General features: G+C 41.4%; 1 protein-coding gene across 2 annotated transcripts in view; it reads right to left on the bottom strand.

The window, feature by feature from the left end:
• LOC145975710 (lachesin) overlaps positions 1 to 20089 on the bottom strand; it is a 32052-nt gene extending 11963 nt beyond the window's left edge. Inside the window, exon 1 of one of the 2 annotated variants that reach the window (XM_083106376.1) lies at positions 20013 to 20089. In XM_083106376.1, the coding sequence (XP_082962502.1) occupies positions 20013 to 20019 (7 nt within the window). In that variant the 5' untranslated portion in view covers positions 20020 to 20089. Of the gene's footprint in view, positions 1 to 14425; positions 14700 to 20012 lie in introns of those variants that run through there. The other variant, XM_083106375.1, reaches the window with a different exon arrangement.
• Positions 20090 to 21457: the final 1368 nt, after the last annotated feature.

The raw sequence follows: 21457 nt of genomic DNA, 5'->3' as shown, positions 1-21457 counted from the left end.
TATTATTAAATAAAACTATCGTGATTTTTTTTTCCTTTAGTATGTTCCACGATTACAAAAGTTACGTAATTTTTACTATAACATTTTTTCCGTGCTCAACAGGAGTATTACGAGAGCATTATATGTAATTTAAAATTCTAGTTTTTTGAAAACAAACGAAATGTTTTTGATGCAACCGTAAAGGCGAGCGAGCAAGAGTGAAATCCGGCGAATTGACCTGACAGGAAAATACTGAGATAATCGCGCATCTCCCTGTAATAACCTGTGTCAGAACGTCAACAACGGCTCCGCATCTAGAACAGCACACTAGTTCGATATGCCATGTATATGGCATCATATGTATGTACACGCGTCGAGTAGCCTGGTTGCGTTCGCAACAGGTTCTCCTCGACGTTCCAAGTTTCTCTCGGTTTCCGTGGAACATGGCCCGTTATAAAACCGCCGCAAAATCGAATGCGCAAAATCGAATAATTAAATCCTCCTCTAAACGATCAATTTACAAATCGAATATATAGGATAATCCCTTGCTGATGCAATCGCGGAAACGTGACGATTCTATATGAAAAAAATCGCGCGAAAGTGGATTAAAACATTTTCATGCGAGACTTCGTTTTCGGAAAAATATATTTTTATTAATTTTTTTAATTAGACTAATATGTCTTTTCCAACTTGGATAATTTCAAACTACTTTGCGATTTTTATTATTCAATATTATTGCAGTAAAGGAAAGAAGAACAGAAAAAAATTGTACATTTAAAAACTTAATGTAAAATAAATAAAGTTGTTTGAATGAATTAGTTGTAAATCATTAAAAGAAAGGTATCTTAAAATATCAAAATATTTATTTTCCTAAATAGAATATATATCTATGTGTATTTTGATAGAGAGCCATTGCGTTTGAGAGGAATTTATCGCTCTATATAAAAGATATATCAGTTAAAGATAAATAGAAAATATTATTAATTCCTTAATTTTTATAACTGATTTTCATTTCAAAGTTTTAAGTAGGAAAAAAATTTATTCTACATTTTTGTTCTTTTATCTACAATTAATTTTATAGAATTTCAAACGAATGTTTAACTTTCCTAATTATAAATTTAATCACTTTGAAATATAAATTGATAGTCTGATAATTCTCGAAATATTAAAAAAAGTAAAAATTTTTCTCTCAGCGATGAATAATGATTCACGCTAAAGTGTTAAAATTAACGAGTCGTTATCTTAAAATTTATTCTTCACGTTAGAATATTTCGGAGAATTTGTAAAATTGGAGAAGCGACACTGGAACAATGAAGCACGACAAAACTGAAAACACTGAAAACTGGAACTTTCAGTCAACTGATCTCTTTGTATCCGAGCAAAGTTTCGAGGTCGTTCTCTCCCTCGAGGGAAAGCGACATTCGTAAACAAAAAGCTGGTAATTATAGGCTAGTTAAGTTCTCGATTGAATTATCAAGCGAATTGGCGGTGTTCGCGAGTGGAGTACCCTCGATATTTTCTTGTAGAGATTAGAAATCCGGATACAATCCGCGCTCGAGTTCCGCTTGATAGATTTTCCATTATTCGCAATTATTAGCAATTAATTTTCGATTATCCGCGGCTGCAATTATGCGATGTATTAACGACTATCGACGTCGTCAAATTTGATCGAACGGAACGAATTAGCGGCGCGTCAAATCAAAACCGTGTACGACCAAGTTTTATAGCGCGCGTAATAAAAAGGTAATACAAAACAAATATTTTTTTGACGATTTAATCTCTATTTTTCCGAGCGCGCGGTGAATGGAATGTTGGTTAAACACCGACAAAGCGCGGTTTGTCTTTCTTGCCTTTCGCGAAACTATGGCTCGTACAAGCGCCGATGTAATCTGCTCGCTAACGATGTCGACGTGCATCGAGATCCGTACTTAATTAATCCTCGAACGTGGCTGAAACGAGCGCGAGTCATGAGCGTGAGCGCGGAAGCGCGAGGAATCAAAGGATAGAGAGAACGCGCTTGTACCGCGTTGAAACTTGTTTATTGAATTGCTACGTCGTACTGCGGTTAAATGCGAGGGGATGTTTAAACTCGTGGAAGTGAATTAAGAGTATCGAGTAACCTCTGCGAAAGTTTCCGAGTTTCAAGAAATTAGCAAAGTTTGAGGCGGTACGACGGCAGATATGCGCGCGGAACAGAACGTTTCGCGGGGGTGGTTCTCGATGCCTCCGAATAAGTCCGCGGCCTCGGCCAAATAAAATTCCCCTATAACTACCACCGCCGCTGAAATTGCCCAACTTTTCGGCAAAACGTAATATTTTTCGCGGAGAATGTATCGAACGCAAACGCATTTGCGCCGAGCGGGGGCGTGTGTATATTTCCTCGCGGGAAACAGTCGGAGCCCGGGGAAACGCCATTTGCCGAGTTCTGGCATTTCGACGCGATAGACGAGAGACGAGAACGGAACGCGAAGAGGAAGCAAGAAAGCGAATTTGAAATTCGATTCTGACGCGTTCCACCGCGTGCATATTATTCCGCGCGCGTGTCATTCATGTTCAAAAACTCGGAAAAACGCTGTCAATTCAACGATCCGGTGGTAGGATGGTCAAATCCATTGAACACGATCATATTTGAAAAATCGACTCTCCGCAACGGCGTTCGAGTTTCACTAACACTGATGATATTTTACGTTTGGAATTTGTACAAGCTTTCAATCAAAACAACACCGATGAATACAATTTTCATCTCTGCGCGTGTTTAAAAAGAAACGTCACGTTTTCACGTATCGCTTTTATTATGGCAAGTATCATTAGAGAATTTATCGTTGCGCATATTCCGTCTAAATATATACTTTGGGGATGGGATAAATTGAATGATAAAAATTGCACGATAGTTTTCGATATCATTTGCATATTATAGTCGTACGAATCGATTTTGCGATTCATGAGGTGGATATATTTCGATGGAAATCGAAATATGCGCCGCGCGACGTATCCATCGAAACGCTAAAACGGGGAAAAAAACGCGAGTGCGAGGGAACAGCGATTGAAGAATTGAGAGTCTTGACTACTGAAGCGCACTTTAAGCGCACTCACGATGCACACTTGAGCCGAACGCCATATCTATTTACATTTGAGTCAGTGGATATGTCGAAAAGTGTCGGCCCTTCAATTTCAAACGCTCGCGCATGCACAGAGAACTCTCCTCCAATTCACTTCTCCTCTCTCTCGGATAATCTTCCCGTGTCTCTGCTCGACGAAAATAATCCGATTTAAATTATCACCATTATTTAAGTAATTTATTACCGCTTCTTTGCCTCCTTCTCCCTTTCTCTCTTTTTGCGAGCTGTTAGATTCTGTGATTCTGATCAACATCAAAGAAAGTGTCGCGGATATCAAATTTGTACAACATGATTTGTCGTTTGCGGTACAACAGAAAAAGTGATGATTGATTGATTTTACGTCGACAAGAAAAAAAACCGAAAATGTAGAACAAAGCTTTTTCGTGCAAAACTTGATTTTCGATTCTGAAAATTCATTTTGGAAATTGAAAAATTAATATCGTCTGTCATTTTGAAATTTGAGTGATTTTGAATTGCGAAATTGTTTCGGAAAATCATACTTTTAGTACGATATCTCGTATTAAAATAAAGATTGAAAATTTCAATATTCTATTTAAAATAAAATAATGGAAAGTAATTAAAATATATGTAAAGTATTAAGATGTACTTTATTATTCTTATTTATTATTTCATAGCATAGTAATATTATTAAAAGTTATAGAAATTTAATATAGAGAAAAAATTATAATTAATATTAATTATAATTAACTTTCAAATTCGAATATTTCTATTTTTCCAAAGACGGAATTTTGTATATAAAATGAAACAGATTCATTTCCTTTTTTATTCTCGAATAATTTTTTTTTATTGTTTTCATCTCGTCTTGTAGTTAAATCATTAATAATATATAAAACTATTTTTATATCGAAAAGTTAAAATTCAATATAAATCACAAATGTATAGAAAATTTAATATGATAAAAGTGATATGAAAGATTTTAGAACGTTTTAGCAACGAAAGAGTGTCAAACCATAAAACAAGTAGACAGATTTATTTCATGTACGACATGAATGCGATTAATTTGATATTTTCCAGATATTCAATACAAACGTTCGACTTATATGCAGGAGCGCGTCTCACGGATTTTAAATCAAAATCACCCATCCCTCCCGTGTTGGCGTGCATAAAAAGCTGTTCCACTCGACCCACCGTACTCGAGTATGGTACTCTAGCGGACCATTACTATATTTCATACTGATTTACACGCGAACAAAAGACCGATAAAATCGACGACAAACGTCGCAGCGTGGTATGTGTAGCGAGATGGCCCTTGTTACCAATCGTGCGGCGATTTAATGAGAGATTCGCCATCTATTCTATTCGAAATTTTATATCGTAGTATATCTTGTCGCGCGAGATTGATAAAATTATTTAAAGCCATTTTCCTTTTTAATCTATTTTTGAATACAAAGTTTAACGCGCGCGCATTGACCGTGCAAATATCGCGGTCTTGCCATCGTAAATTTTAACGGGTAAAAAAATACTCTCTCGCGTAGGTGGATAAACTCGCGGAACAATTTTCCGTCGTTCATTTTACGCCGCGCCACATCTAAATTAATCGGCAAAAATTATAGGAAATATTTCGTTTGACGTACGTTCGATTCGATGAATTATCGGATACGGTGCATAGTTTGAAGATGAGAAAACGTGAACTCGACAAATGGACTAGATTCGCGCGTCGTGTATGTACCATTTCGAACGGGTGCGCATTAACAGCAAATACGTTCATACGAGCGAATATAAAATGCTCGACAACTATCGAATAGAAAGCAAAATCGTGTAACTCGAAAATGCGTGCCATAAAATACGCATTAAAAGGAAGAAAAGTATATTTGCGTATAACCGGCGCGTAAAAAGACGGTATCTCGTGAAAAATAATCGGTCGCTGCTCGAGGAGAGATTAGGGTAAGACACCATTCGCTAAAATATTCCTATAAATAAATTTACATTATGAAAATTACATATTTATCCGGCGGTTGATAACGCGACTTTGTAATATTAATGTTTTCGTGGGAATGACCTGGCTGAGGGAGAGACAGTGGGATCGATCCCATCCACAACGCAAAACTCTAGTCTTTTTACGCTCCCTGCACTTAATTACGTTAAAAATAAGTTCGGTCGGAGTAATTAATTTTAGATTCACCTAAAAGTTTAATCACAAAGTTTTGGCCGGGCGCGCCAGTATTCGGAAAGTATCTTTTTAAGAGGCTGTAAAGGCCGAGGAGAGCGACGAGTGAGTTTAAAGATATGGAGGAGTGGATGTGCCAGCACCTTAATCTTTTCCCCGGGAAAGTTTCTCCCGTCGCAAATCTTCCCGCGCGAGGGCGAGCGCGAGCGCGAGGACGTGAAGCGCGGTCCTTGTACCCACCTCCCAAGGGGATACAGCAACGAGCGTGTAAATCAGGAGACGCTCGACTTTTTAAACAGTAGATTACGTTCCGTTCGTTTGAAGGTGGAGAATCGCCGTATTTCATCGAGCGCGACAGCCGTGCAAATATTCGTTATAAATCGACGTATCTCTGCAAAAATCTCCCACCCTATCGTATTGTTAATTATTTTTCCTAGCGTTACCAGAGAGAAAGAGAAAGAGAGAGAGAGAGAGAGAAGAAGAGGGAAAATCCACGTAGGGAAGATTATAGGAAAAAAAGAAAATACAAGTGTCGCGATTTATGTCTGAGAGATTGAAAGATTGCGCGCTAGCGGAACTCATAATTCCGACACGCCGGTTATTGATACGGTGGATGCTTCGATATATCAGGAAGATGCCATATAGAAATCCGGCGCGCGGAATATAGATCGGTAGGCGGAAATAAATTCTTATACGTCCGGACGCGGATTAAGCGACGGGAGAAATTTACGTCGCGCGTCGCCGCGCTTTGGTAAATCAAGATCCCCGGTGCGCTTATGGATGCGCTGGATACCGTGTCGTGGCAACACGTCGCGGTTGCACAAGGAAGGAACGTAATACGTATGCTGTCATCTTCAAAGTGACTTCCTTCTCCTTCGGAATATATACGGGATATACGCTAAGGAAAAAGAAAAAAAAAAAAAACGCGCTCTTGAAATCGAACAAACATATCCGCGTACAGTTTTCCCTCGATCCGCCGTTAAAGGCGATGATTTTGTCGCAACGTCTGTTACGTTTAGAGAGCGAAAAGCGAGTTACCGGTAAATTACCTTTGCGCTTGCAAAGCAAAATCAATTACGCCGAGTATCAGCGAAGTTCGCCTCGTACGATCACGTAGCGACGTAATAAAGGAAAGTCCTCCGTTTACGTCGCTACGCGAGAGCGACTCGTCACACATTTCGAGACGTCTTAACTTTACGAGTCCCTTTCGGCAAAGGAGCGAAGGAATCAAGGAGCGGCGAACAATTAAAGGAAAAGCTGGAGCATCGCGACGATACATTATGAAAGTCGAAACGAACGCAAATCCGGGTAGGAAAATTCGCGGGAGGAGGGAACGAGGGGTTACTCGGAGGTTTCTCAATTACCGAAATGGAATGTGTGACGACCGGAGGAAACGGGAAGCGAAAACAGAGCGACGTAGACAGCGACGGTGAAGTGACAAGCGGCCCGACGGGATTTTAAGCCCGAAATGTCACGAGAGTTTAGCGAAACGGTTAGAGAGGCTATCTAACGAGAAATCCTTTTGTCTCGCAGGATAATCTTTCCTTTTCGCCGGCTCGCGACGAGAGATCTCTTAATATGAAATTAAACGAGTTGTATGATCTTTTTCTCGCGACGCAAACAATACAGAGATTATGCAATATTAACGCAAAGGAATAAACAAATATGAATTTCGCGCGCGAGCGAGTTTGAGGGAGACGCGAAAAAAGCGAAGAGAAACGGTTCTTTCCATTAACTCGTTCGCGTGGTTGAGTCTTACGTATCGGGGAATCTCTCAGGAAGGAATTAGACGGGTCCTGGTGTAGACATCGAGGGCTTACCGTAGAGCACGGGAGCATCTGATAGGGGCGACCACCTGTCTCGTATTTCAACTTCTTCCCGGCTCAACCGGCTCTTCCGCATTGTTCGCCCCGTATGCAGCGAAGAGCACGTTGCTACGAAAAACCCTGCATTTTCAGACGTACCATTTCCTCTCTCTCCGGAATGCATCCCAGCTCGGTACGATACGTATACGTATATACATATATCGAATAACTCGCGAGAGAATAAATCCTATTATTATTGTATCAATATTGTATCAATTTTTTGATAAAAGAAACAAAATTATACCGGACCGTGTATACGAGTGGAGAGAGGAGAGATTATTAACGCGTTAGGTAACGGGATAGGTAACAGGAAAATTAATTTGAACGTTACTCCCGAAGATGAGCCGTAATTCAGGTCGCTCCTTCAAACGTTTTCGCTAAACTCCCGGGACGCAAAATTAATTTCGCGGTTATTCTCACAAGGGCGAGCTCCGCATCCCTCAGATACGCATCTGTAATAATATATAAGTCGTGTAATGTAAAGACGCGGATAGATATAGACCTAGGAGGCAAGATTCCCGGAGATTAATCGACTCGGAGAATTCGCGACACGTAACAGAGCAAATAAATGCAAATATTTCTCTCTGTAGCGGGGGAGGAGGGGAGATGACAATCGTTATAATCGCGGCGGGAACGTTTTCGAGTCTCCGGGAATTGCTGTCGCGATGTAACCCAAATCAGTCAGCGCCGTGATTGTTGCGTCGACGGCGGAACAGAGGAGAGAAGAAGAGAAAAACGAAACGTTGCATAGGGCGAAACATCGCATCGCATCACGTTCGATCCTCACATCGAACCGGAAAATTGTGCCGCGCGCGCGAAACAGACTCGAACCAATTTTTTTTTCTTCCCATGCCCATTCGCCCCTCACTTTTCTCCCTATCCCGTTCCCAAATGTATCCTCACCGCGCGGCTTCAAAACGAAAATATATGTACCGATCGGGGCGATCGCTGTTTGTTCGTGACTGCGAAACGAGATTTTTGCGGAAACGGAGAGAAAAATTGCAATCGAGATTTGTGGAGCGTTTCGATTGACGGAATCTATTCTTTTTTTTTTTTGCGTACGTGTGTGTGTGTGTGTTTTTTTTTATTTCGAATAGGTTACTCGCGATACACCGAGATGTACGGGGGCGACGTGCAACAATCTCTTGATCGTTATGCTCGCGGGGATATTCGTCACAATGGCTTCGAAATTAACTTGACTCTTCGATAGGATGGGAAAGAGAGATTCGTTTTTTCCGATACAACGAAATCACTACGACTTTGTTGCAATTCTTTCGGGACAAGCCTTTCAAATTAATAAATTTATTAAAAAGTCTTTTTTGTTATTTTAAAGACGAAAACGTGAAACTTGTTTGTTTCTAAATTCGTCGTTGCTCTCGAGTACTAAATTATGGTAGTGCTTTAGATCTATCTTAATATCAGTTGACCCGTTTCTATGCTATACTTGGCAATATTACACCAAGACAAGGCGAAGAATTAATATACACCGTGACTTCAGAACTTTGCAGATTTAAGTAATATCGCCAAATAACTTAGTAAATTACATTAAGTGAAAATCTCGATGTGTGCCGCGTATATGTGTTCGCATTCTCTGTTAATGAAAATTGACATTAGCGACAATGAGTTTAAATGCTTATCTCTCGCGAAATGAACTCGCGATAAACTTTCTGAATGTTTAAGTAGATATTGTTTTCGCAAATAGTTTCTCCGAAATAACAGAACGGAAAATGGATTAACGAAATTGTAAAATTATTTTACGTACGAGAAAAAAACCTCCGTACATTCGAAAAGTTTTTTCGCGAGCGTACAAAAAAATACATTATGCATATAAGAAGATATTTTAGATTTCGCAATGAAGAAGTAACATGTCATTCAATTTACATGCAAAGCAACAAGAATTTGCCGGAGATAATGATAACCGCGCCTTATTTTACCGCTTTGCTCGTTCACATTATCGAGTCCAAACATAATTGGGCATTCGAATACACCGTAATTACCGTATATTCCGCTAAAACGTCACTCTTTATGCGTGTTTACTGTACGACCCGTAATTACTATGACTCGTCCCTGCCTCGTACCGTTTTACAATGCCTTTGGAAAAAAAAAGGATTAACGCTTCCACTACCTCGCATCCTCATTTATCAAATTGGATTACGATCACCTACCCTAATGGTTAATTAGCACCGTGAATGTTTACCTTTATCAATGCAATTAGACAGCATGACTCGGCGCTCGGAAAGATTTTAATATTAGACTATAATGATATTGTAACGTTTCATTTTCCTTTTTTCTCGTCGCGACCGCGTTTCATCGTTATTATTTTGCATTTTGCATGTTTCGCGCGGTATAGCTAATTAACGTTTCGCGTACATCCTACGTAGTATGGCGTTAATTATTCTCGTCCTCGACTATAATAAATTTATCAACAACCGTATATTATTTAAATCGCATGCTGAAACTAGGTCTTTCGCTCTTGCATTCAGCAGAGTATTACATCAGCTCTCTTTGCCACTCGATGCTCCAACTTTTCATGCATAGATTATTTTTTCCACGCAAGAGATTATTTATATCGCATACTTTATATTTACGCAAGATGTGTCTGTGTACGTGATAATAGAATTTCTCTCCAGGGTATCGAAAAAAAAAAAAACATCCACGTAAAAGTGCGATCTCGCTGTCCCGCGAGTCTCCGCGAAGAGACGCGCACATTCCCGTAATATCCCGGTGTGCATCAATAATTTTAATTATTTTGCTCGCTACAAAAGAAAAATAATCGATCGATCGAGCAGCCGGGACGACGCGCGACGCCCGTTGACGGAAATAGATCTGGCAGTTGCTCTCTACGCCAGTTCCGTCGTCCTGTTCCAGCGGTTGCAAAATTCATACCCGGCCGAGGGCGTCGAAGTTTTCTTAATAACGGAATCCTGAATTCCGGCTGTTTCTCGAAGTAGGTCGTGCTCGGTGCGATTTCCTAGGTCGTATCTCCATTTCCTGCGCGCGCGACTCCTCCGTATCTATCCAACCAGCCTCGCGTATCGGAGTTTCTCCTCGGGGACATAATTTCAAAATAGGGGCTACGTCTTTACAGCGGTGAGAGAGGCGTCCCCCTCCTCCTCCCCCGAATTTTAATAAGACGATCGATCGCGCAAATACGCCATTTCGATTCTCTTTGCTTCAATCAATTCGCTTGTTCGTTTTACATTTCGAATTTTCCACCGAAATTTTCCACGTATTTATTATCCTTCAAGAGGGATAAAGAAGCCACGTGTCAGTTTGGGCGCTAAAGTGCCCGCTAAAGTGCACGTGACGGTTCGCGTAAAAGCGCGGATACAGCGACAAAAAGTTTCCTCGTATATCAAGGCGATGACTGCGAAAAAAAAGGAACGCACCGCGCCACGTCCAGCCGCTATGCGTGCCTGCGTGGGCGACGAATGAATTCGAGCGATAAAGCTCGCGTAAAACAATCCCTGAGAATCGAGAGAATTTTTCCGGCCAGATGGACGGATAAAATCGATATCGAACAACTCGCGGTTTGCATATTTAAAGAAAGCGAAATATCAACGTCTGATAACATTATTTTAAATGTTTAGTTAAATATTCGCGTTAATGATAACACGATACATTTCACTATGTGATAATATCGGAAATCTTTACTCGCTTCTAAATAATTAAATGTGATATTTAAATATATGTATATATCGAGCTATATTAAAAGAATCATTTAATTGTTTATTTAATGATGTTTCCTCGGCTAATTGTATATTATATTTAATATATATATGTATGTATAATAAACTGCAGGACTTAATTATGAATCGCGAGAGGGAATAACAATATTAATTCATCAAGAACGAGTTCATATATGAATAAAGAAAAAATGTGGAGGAAAAATTTAAGCTCTCCGCTTTTTTATTTAATTGGGAAAATTAATAATTATTCCTGCGCAATGCAAAATTGTATTAAGGAAATCTCGCTACTTTGCGAAACATCATTAAATATATCGTTATTTCACAGTTAATTGATTCAAAATGTTTCCACCAACTACGATAATACTTGAAATATGATAGTGAATTAAATAGAGATGTCAAATACAATATTTTCTCGTATGTAACATTCGTATTACACCGTGTGAGCGATCGATATGCTAAAAACACAATCCATTTCATCAGCAGTAACTCGAAATTTGTGAAATGGAAAATTTCACATTTTTCGTCGTTTTTAAGCCGATATTTGAGATATGTATATTGACAAAGTATACGACAGAATAATTTTTAAAATGATCATCATAGAGTCATATTTAAAAATATAACTATATCAAACACGCCATAAATGATGTATATAAAAATTGACAAAATTAATTAAATATATATTAGAGAGAGAGAGAGAGAAGGAGAGAAAGAAATTATAGCAGACTCTTGTCATCGATATATAAAACATGCAAAAAAGAAAATGTAAGGTGAAAATGGACTCTATATAAAGTATAGTTAGCAGTGTCACGTGATACGTCTTGCGCCGGTAAAAAGTGTAACCACAAGGAATGACTTTTTGCAAGCAAGATGGTTAAACGACGAAGAGTCGAACGATCGCCTCGAGGGGGATACGTTTTCGGGTTTTTCTCTCTCGCGCAAAAGTTGACCTTACGCGTTTAAACGGTTCGTTAAGTTGATTCTCCCGGTTAGATTTTCATTTAATTTAACGACAGCGGCGTTTTTCAGTCCCCCGTCCCTTCCTCCGTCTCTCTTTCTCTCTCTCTCTTCTTTAGCACTCGATGTCCCCCGGTGACGCTAACGAACGTGTTTGGAATTTTGACAAATTTCGCACTAGTATTTCGCCTTTTGCGCTGGCCCCGCTAACAATGCAAACGTCGTTATTCATCCGTCACACGGTTTTATAGGGAAAGTCGTTTCGTCGCATTTTTACAGATACGTACATCCACATTTCGCACACATTTACGCGAGACACATGTCGTAAATGTTACGCTTATTCTTCGCAGACTTATTACGGTTAACATTTACCCCGTTTCAACGCAACGTGTTGCGCGATACGTGCTGGTACATGGATGGTACGCGAACGCAGACGGGTTAATTCAACCAAGCGGAACGTTAAGGTGCGCCGATAAGCGTAAAACGACGGTAACGCGCGATAGAGAGCAGCAGGAAGGAAGACGGAGCGGCGAAAAGACGGAGCGCGTTTACTCGATTTCACTCGCGGGATCATCGAAAAACTGTCGCGCGAGCAACGATAGACGTTTATCGATGACCCGTCAAAAATTGATCTCTTCGCACTTTCCACTTGTCGATACGCGTTACCGTACACTTGATTCTTACGGCTCGATCACCGTGTATACGCGCGATCCGAAACACGTGAAACGTCGCACGATTCATGTACCATACAGGGTGTCCCAGATTTGACGAATCAGCCGTTAATGATAGATTCCTGAGATCATTTGGAGACGAAAATTCAAATACCAAAATGTTGAGGAAGACTTTATGAAAATGTCCAAACTACTGACCACTGTCGCATGGAAAACGCAATCGCGCTCACTGCAGAATCCTATTTTTTTACTTTATATTCATCCCTCTATCGATACCGATATTATCGCGCTATGTCCCTGAGCATAGGAGAACGAAACGCGCTGATTGGTAATCTTTAATCTTTTATAGCGCCGAAACTACACCTTCCTTAACATTTTAGTATTAAGATTTTTGTTTCCAAATGATGTCAGGAATCTATCATTAACGGCTGATTCGTCAAGTCTGGGACACCCTGTATATGCGCTTGCAAGAAAGAGGGAGAACAAGAGAGAGACTTGAAAAAAGAAAAAAAGTCGACATTATTTCAAAATGATCTTCTTGAAACGACCTTTACCGCGAAATCTACTTACGGTAGACTTAACGACTTTGGCCGCGGTTAAAGCTATAGGTATGCCACGCAATTAATTCCCCAAGTTCCACCGGCAAGCAAATCGATGCAAATCCTTGAACAAAATCCCTTACGACGCACCGTCTCCTAATAACTCTCGTCCCGACATTGGATTTGCCTATCCAAACTTTTGTTGAAAGGGTGACCAAATGACCTGCGTCGATAATTTAGATTATTTCGACAACACGAAAGATACCGGGTCCATGTCACTGAATTTTGTATATGTGCTATAAATCGCATAAACGAAAGACACGCGATTTCTATATAACAGGAGAGAATCGCGCGGATGATGCATGCATTTTGTCAATTGATATTATTGCTTGTGCAATAATCGTCATTTACGTTTTGAATATATTTCCCTCTCGACAATAAACTAGAGAATAATAACATAAACATTAAACATCAGCGAGATATGTGCGCGCTAAAAATGATACACGCTCCGGAGATTTAAATTTTAATTTTAATGGTAATCAAATCAATTTTGTAAAAACAAAAACAGTAAAAAAGTCAAGTGTTTGAATGTCAATATATGTATTTTAATAAATTGTTTCGATCGATTTGATGCAAAGAACGCAGGAGAAAACAGCGAGAAAGAAATTTCGCCCATCAAATACCGCGATGAATACGACTATGAAAATTACGAAAGAGAAACTTTTACACCTTTCGTACTTGTCACGTGGTTTATGACGACAATTTAAGTCGGGAACAGACGAATGAGAAAAAATTCCGTCGCATTCTAAAATAAAAATTTAAGCTATAAAATTTCTCTCGGCGAGTGCGGGATTTTATGTTTGAAAACTCGAAAAATCAACAAACTTGCGTGAAACAAAGAGAAAGGGAGAAACGCGATTTGGAACGAAACGAAATTTACCTCGATAAAGGAAGACGCCGTATATATCGTAAAACGGGACAGCTTTTCTTTCAAAAACACGCGAGTCGGCAAAGATGCGAAGGATAGGTAGCGAATTGAAGCGAGCAAACGGCAATAAACTTGATCGCGAAATCTCGTCTGTTTCCGTTTGTATGGAAAATTGACGGCAAATGCGGAGAGAAGGTTTGAAATTCGTAGCATCGGCTACAATAGCGAGCACTACGGTTGCGAGGTGTTTCGGTTTCCGCGACCGTAAAGGTGAAAGGCGCGTTGTTTTACAAGTTTTACGCGCGGCAAAATTTTCCTTAAACCTCGAGAAACTCGTCGCTTTGCGTCGCAAACAGGCAAAGACGTAGATAATTAAGGAAAATTGAATTATTGCCAGCGAGATACGCGAGACGCGCTCTGCCCGTAATGAAATAAAAGCGGAACGTTAGAGGCGAGCTCTCTCGACTCTCGGCTCTCGGCTCTCGGTCTCGAGCGAAAAGCGACTCGCGTGCCACGATAGTCGTGGCTCGTGGCGTCCCTTTGACAAATTTACCTTGATGAAAGGCGGAACGCGCGACTCCGTGCACGACGCCGTCAAAGCCGACGAATATGAGAAGCGGTGCGAGGGCCGCGAACATCGGGACCGTCCTGGAACGCGCGGCATTCGCGCCGCGGGCCTGCAGCAGCGTCATTCCTAATCCCCCGATGCACTCGCGCGATTCACCGACGCGCGATCGCGCTTCTCCCGGGGTGCAACGTCCTATATCACCCGCGATCGCTCTCTTACCACGCGATTGGTCCACGATTAGCGCACCTGGTGTCGCCTGGTGCGCCTTCCGCGCGCCTGGCACGTGCTCGGAGCAGCTCCCGGCCGAGCGCCTCCGCTCATCTCCGTGCGTGGACGCGCGGCCCGCGAGGCACTCTCTTCCCGACTGCACCGGTCGCGGTCGCGGTCGCGATGTCGCGGAGCGTGACGGCACGCATCGACGTGGCTCAAGGTCACCAACGCGCGCGCCAGAGAACCCGCCGAGAGAACGCTCCGATCTCTCCACGAGACGAGGCTCTCGCTCCCCTTGTCTCGCGCGAGGCTGGTCCTGGTCCCTCTGTCCCGGGCCGTAGACTGCTGCCTGGAAACCCTCGGAGTACGGAGTACGCTCGTGCCTCCTCCAACCTCCCCCGCCTTCGCCCCTCGAGCATCCCCGGCTCCGCGTTTCGTCCCGCGACTCGCCGCCGATAAACTTCCTACGGGCACCCTCCGCGACTCTCTCCCTCTCTCTCCCTCTCGCCCTCTTTGTCGCGCAGCCCGCACCAGGAACATCCAGCGGCGCTTGCGCCATCGTAACCGTGCCCTGATGCCCGGGCACTGCCGCTGCCACTGCTGCTGCCTCTGCCTCTGCCTCTGCCTCTACCTCTACCTCTACCTCTGCTTTTGCCGCTTCCTCGTACCTTGGCGAATCTCTCCACGGTCCGTCTCTCTCGCCCGCTCGCCGGCTCTTCTTTCCTCTCCTTGTCTCGGTGGCCCTTTTCGCAGGGGAGACCCTACGCTGGTAGAGCTCCCGCGCGACCTCCCCTCTTTCTTTTTCGCTCTTTCGACAACTCGGCCTCTACGCTCCGAATTTCCTCTCTCCAGGACCGAACGCTCACCCTACTTCGCTTCTTCCTGGTCTATCCGGTCCTCGAAAGAGATCCCCGGCGATCGCCCGACAATCTCGCGACGGCGAGAGATTTAAAAAGACCAGCTACCATTAGCCGATGCTATTGTTATTAGGGAAATGGCTCGGGTAACTTGCGGGTAATGTCGCGGCCGTCTCTCCCGTCGAGTGTCTCTCCTCTCGCGATGCCCTCGCTCCGGGACACCGTTTAATTTTAGATATTGTTCCCGGAATTGCGAGTTACGATAGCCACGCGAGCAACGTATGTCGTCGCGAATAATACTTGCCGTGGATTAAGCGCTACCTAATTCAGTTTATTTTCTACGTGCTGATCGCTCGGAATGTCCATCTCTCAGAAAAATGACTCCCACGACGATCAGCCGTAATCCTGTCGCACGTAATAAAGAAACAACTTTGTACGCCACCAATGGCATGGATATATAAATCCCCGCGATGGATATTACTTTTTTAGAATACCAAGTAAATTTCTCCCCGTACGTATAACGGAATACGCTCCTGCGGGAGAAATTAGTGTAACGTAGGAGGATGCAAAAAAATAAAGTTGACAAAAAAAAAACAGTTGCAAAATACAAGCGTTTCACCTGCAAATTCATTATAATGTCTCGCACGCGGGTCCGATAAAAATATTCGTAAATACAAATACTTTATTTATCTTAACCCAATATTTTATACGTGTCATACGGCGAATGCCACCGAGGCTAAATCCGCATGCGAAAAACGACAAATAGAGAAATGTCGGTGCGACAAAAATAATTTTAATCTTATTCCTATATATTTGATCAACATGCGAAAATTTTGCACGACAAAAATTTCGCGATCATTATTAACGAAATTCCGCTTCGAGGGCGCGACGAGAATAGTACGCGCGTTATCTATATCTATTTTTAAAAGCAGAAAATATAGGTATCCCTTTGCAACGCGACGTTTAATGCAACGGCCCGGTGAAAATATTGCGACTGGAATTATACAAAACCGTAATAACTTTTCAAAAGAATTACAATACTCGCGCGCGATAGTCTCCTTTTCCCGAGAGCTTTCCGTTTGTTACAAATTACGAAAATTAAATATATTAAATAAATACCGATGACGAATTAGAAGCTTAATCTTTCGAAATTACGATAGAGAATAGCCGTGAATAATTATTGCAACTGTTGGAAAAAATCATAGCATTACGATACATCAAAGGTATATATATATCTGTCATCCGGGTGCCGTCGAATTATTTATTAATCCCTTATCATTTCGCGTTCGATCTCGTGCGGATCATCCGGCTTTATTCGGCATGGCTCGTTCGCGGTGGCGAATCGCAAGATCCGTTGCGACAGAACTAGGCACACTCCAAGGGGATCACGACCTACCGGCAACGACCTACACCGAATCGTCGCTCGTGAGGAGGTGGAGAGCGACGAAGATGGAAGCGAATAAGAGGGTGGTTGAGACAGATCTCTGAGCTGACGCTATGAGAATAGCGGGAGGGCGGAGGGCGAACGGGGGAGGGGTGGAATTTAGAATGATGGAAGTGATTGTCCTGAAATTACGAGGTACGATCTCCGGCGTCGTTAGCAGATTCGAACGTCTGCGAGCGTGTCGTGGGAGCGAGAAAAAAAAAGGAGCGAGGGGAGAGAGTAATTGACTTTGAGATTCGATTCGGCTCGATCGCGTAGGACAAATCGGAATGTCGAACCGTCAATATTTGCCGTATCGTTCTTTATCCTCCCCCACTGTCATATCCGAAAACCTCGATGGATACTGGATATGCATATTGATTTTGTTTATAGAGACGCGCTTTATGCGTTTATCTCTGTCGCACGCGACGTATCAACAGGCAGATTTCGCGGTTGCCCGACGCCAAATTCCGAAATCTCAAGGAACAAGCGAAACCGATGCTCGGAGATTTTCACGTACATTGTACAGGCGAATCAATTGCGACACACACATACGCGCTCGCAGCTTCGCCCGACGATTAATCGACGGCGTAGCGTAACCCTAACTAATCACAGGCAGGTGACTCGTATTGCGCATTATTACTCACGAATAAACGTAATTCGGTGTGTCGTCGATATAGCCCATTACGTGTATTAATGATCGCATATATTAGGAACGCACGTGGAGTTTGGCCAAACGAACGACGATAGTCTTTACGAATAAATATCTATCGCGCTTCGTGTAATATAACGACCAACTTTGCACGCGCGAGTCTCGGGTGATTGGTGTTAATGAGTCTTGTTACAATAAAGTTTTCGCTAAGATTACCCCGTGACTGGATAATTAAGGGTCGATGCTAGCGATTTCTCCAAAATTACGATAGTTGAATCCTACGAGATGTCGTCGAGAGGTCGTCTTTCGCTGATTAACTTTTAATCGCCTTAAATTAAGCCCTTTTGTGTATCACGTCTATCTCTAGTCGCACGTATATACATCTCCTTATTGCATATTTACGAATTAATTTATTAACGTGCCGTATCGTAAAACATCGAAGAATAAGCCGATAAGCGGGATTAAAGAGCGTCGCGTTTTATGATTTATGCTTATTAGTGCCGTGAGTTTTGCGCGAGGGGAAATCATGTGACTCGAATAAAATGAGCGCGGCACGGAAAGGTCGAATAAAAAACGTTAATAAGCTTACGGGATAAACATAATACCCGTTTCATTAGAACGCCACAAAGTAAAGCCGCGCATGTGTTCGAATATATCCGAAATATATTTCTCTTAAATATCGCATAACTCGCGGGTCGCGTGTAGATATTTTCAGAGAAATAAAAAATTGAAATAAAAAAAAAGGGAAAAAGCACGAAAATGTGGGCGCCGACTGTTTCTCTTTTATACGACGGGAAATGGTTTCGGGTTACGCGTACATGTGATAAACGTTTCCGTCGTACTTCTGGCAGCAACGCGGTTGCGTCTAGCCGCTGTAAAAGCGATTGTATATTCCAGCGATATTTCGGTCGTGTAATTAACAGATGAAGCCGCTGCAGTTAATTGTGAAAGCAATTAATAGCGGGAGTCACGTATCACGGATAAACCGTAGCTGATTAATCTCGTCCGGAGAGTCTCGTTTCTAACCGATCAAGGAGTAGATTATCGAAGGTACGAAAAAAAAAAAAAACATTTCATTACCGAGCTAATTCTCATCTCTGCGTAATATATGCGATGGACGCGCTAATCTGTACCTGCTTGTGAATATCAGACGACAAGAGGTTCGAAGTTGCTGCCTTATGACTTTTTATTTCTTGGATTTATTCCTTCTCCTTCTCTCTCTCTCTTTTGATTAATGTCTTATTTATGCATTTTAGAATCTGAAATAAATATAACAGAAAACGTTTTCCCGGTAGACACTACTTACAACCGATACATTGCGAAAATAGTCTGCCCAGATAAAAGTTGATTCAGTTCTATTCCGAGTTCTTGCGAGAAACGATCTACGCGTATACTTTTTTTCTTAATTAATTCCTCGGTCGCTATTCGAACTTTTGCAGGGATTCAGATTGCGCGCCCGAGAATGCTGAATCTAGATACGATACGAACGAAACGTAATTGCGCTGTGCAAAAAAAAAAAGAGACGACAACTTTTGTGGAGCATCAGTGATATGATATTAATAATTCATAAGACGCCGGTGTGTGATTTCCGCGGAAATCGAGGAATTTGTGATAGTTTCGCAAAGTTGATTGTGTTAATCTGTGCTCGTGTGTGAAGCGTACTTGACACATTTTCGTAAGAGCGAAGAAAGAGCTAAATGATTAATACATTTTGTATAGCAATGTTACCGAGTATCTGACTAATTTCACAAAGCTTTGACTCGAATAACGAGTGAGTGCAAGAGGTTCGTTATACGTGACATTTTAAATAACGTTGTGATTCGCGTCATTGTATCAGAGAGAAGAAATATAATAGATTTAAAAGATCCTCTCGAATTATTCTCGCGCGGTTTTCTCTTTCACATCGTGCAATCGGAGTCGTAATGACACTTCGAAAAAGAAACAGAAATGTTATGCTTCAATTGATAATCACTGATCGGCGACTCTAATTGTACCGTAAAAAAAAAAAGAAAAAGTCAATCAACATTCACGTGACGTTGCGCGAGCAGTAAAATGAAAACGAGATTTGCGTAAGCGAGGAAGTATACGCGACGTATATGGCTTAAAGCGAACTCTCCTTCCCGATAGTTAATTATTGGCGGGCAGAACTGATTTGCAAGTACGTCGTTTATAATCCACTTAAGCTCTAATCGAATCCTGGCTAGTCTCGGGGACAACGGATAGACGTGGCTTCCCCATAGTCGACGTAGGTCGCATAGTCGATCCTCGGCATTGCTCGTAATTACGCGCTCCGTTTACAATCTCTGTGCGTTAGACGCGTACATTATACGCGAGAGATGTTGCAAAAGCGATAGACACTTTAGAAAAAGAAATAAAGTCTCTATTTTTACTTAATAAACACATATCATGTGTAGAATATATAAAATTTACCTTTCATTATCTCTGCTTTTTCGCGTAAATAGAAATTTCCTCTGTATTTTTCTGGATACGTGTGTGCGATGTATGTGTCTAATCGGGATCGTACAATGATATCTGGAACGAAATAACAGAGTTCACACATTTATTCTCAACGGAACATTAAAGAGATGGTATATGCGCTTAATTTGTCACCGCTATTTTTATGCACAATTTTTACGATCAAAAAAATGTTTAAATCTCTGACTGTTACATGGAAAAATAAGTAATCATTATATTAATATATATATTTGTATTAAAAATAATAAGTAGGGCACTTTTATTTCTTTTCCTAAAATGATATCCTATTTTTAAATTTTCCACGAGTTTGCACATTATATTTCATCACAATATGATTTCATCGCCAATAATATGCATAGAGTGAATATTTTCAAACGTATCAGTTGCAACTTGAGATTCAAATAATTATTACATTCCACTAATCGAATTCCGTCCGATAATAACCGAATAAAATCTGTTTGAAACGTAGAAAGGACCGACAAAAGAGAACGTGCAGCAGAGAAGAGCTAGACCAACGGTTAGGAAGGCGGTTGGCTCTCATCGAAGATTGGAAATCATTGTCGGGCGGAAGAGAGCGCGACAAACCGAGTTCGGTTTCTCATGCCGATCGGATTCCGAAAGGAGAGAAGGGTTCCTTTGCCGAGACACGCAAACGTCCTTTAAAATTCAACTTGATTCCCTGCATTGTCACTAACCTCGGGTACATTTTGTCCCCAACCATGCAACGCTCGATAAATGTGTTACAATCGCGAATGTGCAAGACGATGCATAAATGATGGAAATACTCGATTCGCCGGCTAAGCTTAAATGAATCCATGCGGGTTGAACTATAAAAGTAAAAGAGAGTAATGCGCGGGAATAAAAAAAGCGCGGTGCCGCAAAAAAAAATCGGACGATTGAGCATGAAGAGCGGGAATAGCAATACAAGGGTCTTTCAATTTTTCGCATGATTCTATTTTGCCTACTTTTTCCGCTTTTCGTATACGGTATAGTAATTCGGTCGTATGAAAATCGTTTTTGCGCATTAATCGCGAAACAAGTGAATAAAATTTTCATGTCACATTATATGTGAATTTTTTACGCCACAAATTTCTTCTCGAATAACATGTTTTTTACATTATGGTATAATGAAGTAAACGAGAAATACAGAAAAACTGTCGCGCGCGTAGTTGGAGCAGAGTTTGGTTTCGAAATATGTGTTCGAGAATTGTAATGGAAAGTCGCTGATTTTACAAACTTTTAAATTATCCCACGAGAGGACATTGACGATTAATAGAAAAAAATTTCCAACGTTCATTATTCATGAAAATTATCGATTCATCAGCGCAACGATTCAAATCTGGACCGATAGTTACATGTATAAAATCCTTTTAATTTTCAACATTCTAGCACACGGAAAT

Source organism: Camponotus vicinus, unplaced genomic scaffold (assembly GCF_025532165.1).
Source record: "Camponotus vicinus isolate PSW18456_S1 unplaced genomic scaffold, iyCamVici1.0 SCAF_8, whole genome shotgun sequence".
Classification (NCBI taxonomy): domain Eukaryota; kingdom Metazoa; phylum Arthropoda; class Insecta; order Hymenoptera; family Formicidae; genus Camponotus; species Camponotus vicinus.
The sequence above is the reverse complement of the archived record's forward strand: the minus strand, read 5'-3'. Positions and strand labels throughout refer to the sequence as shown.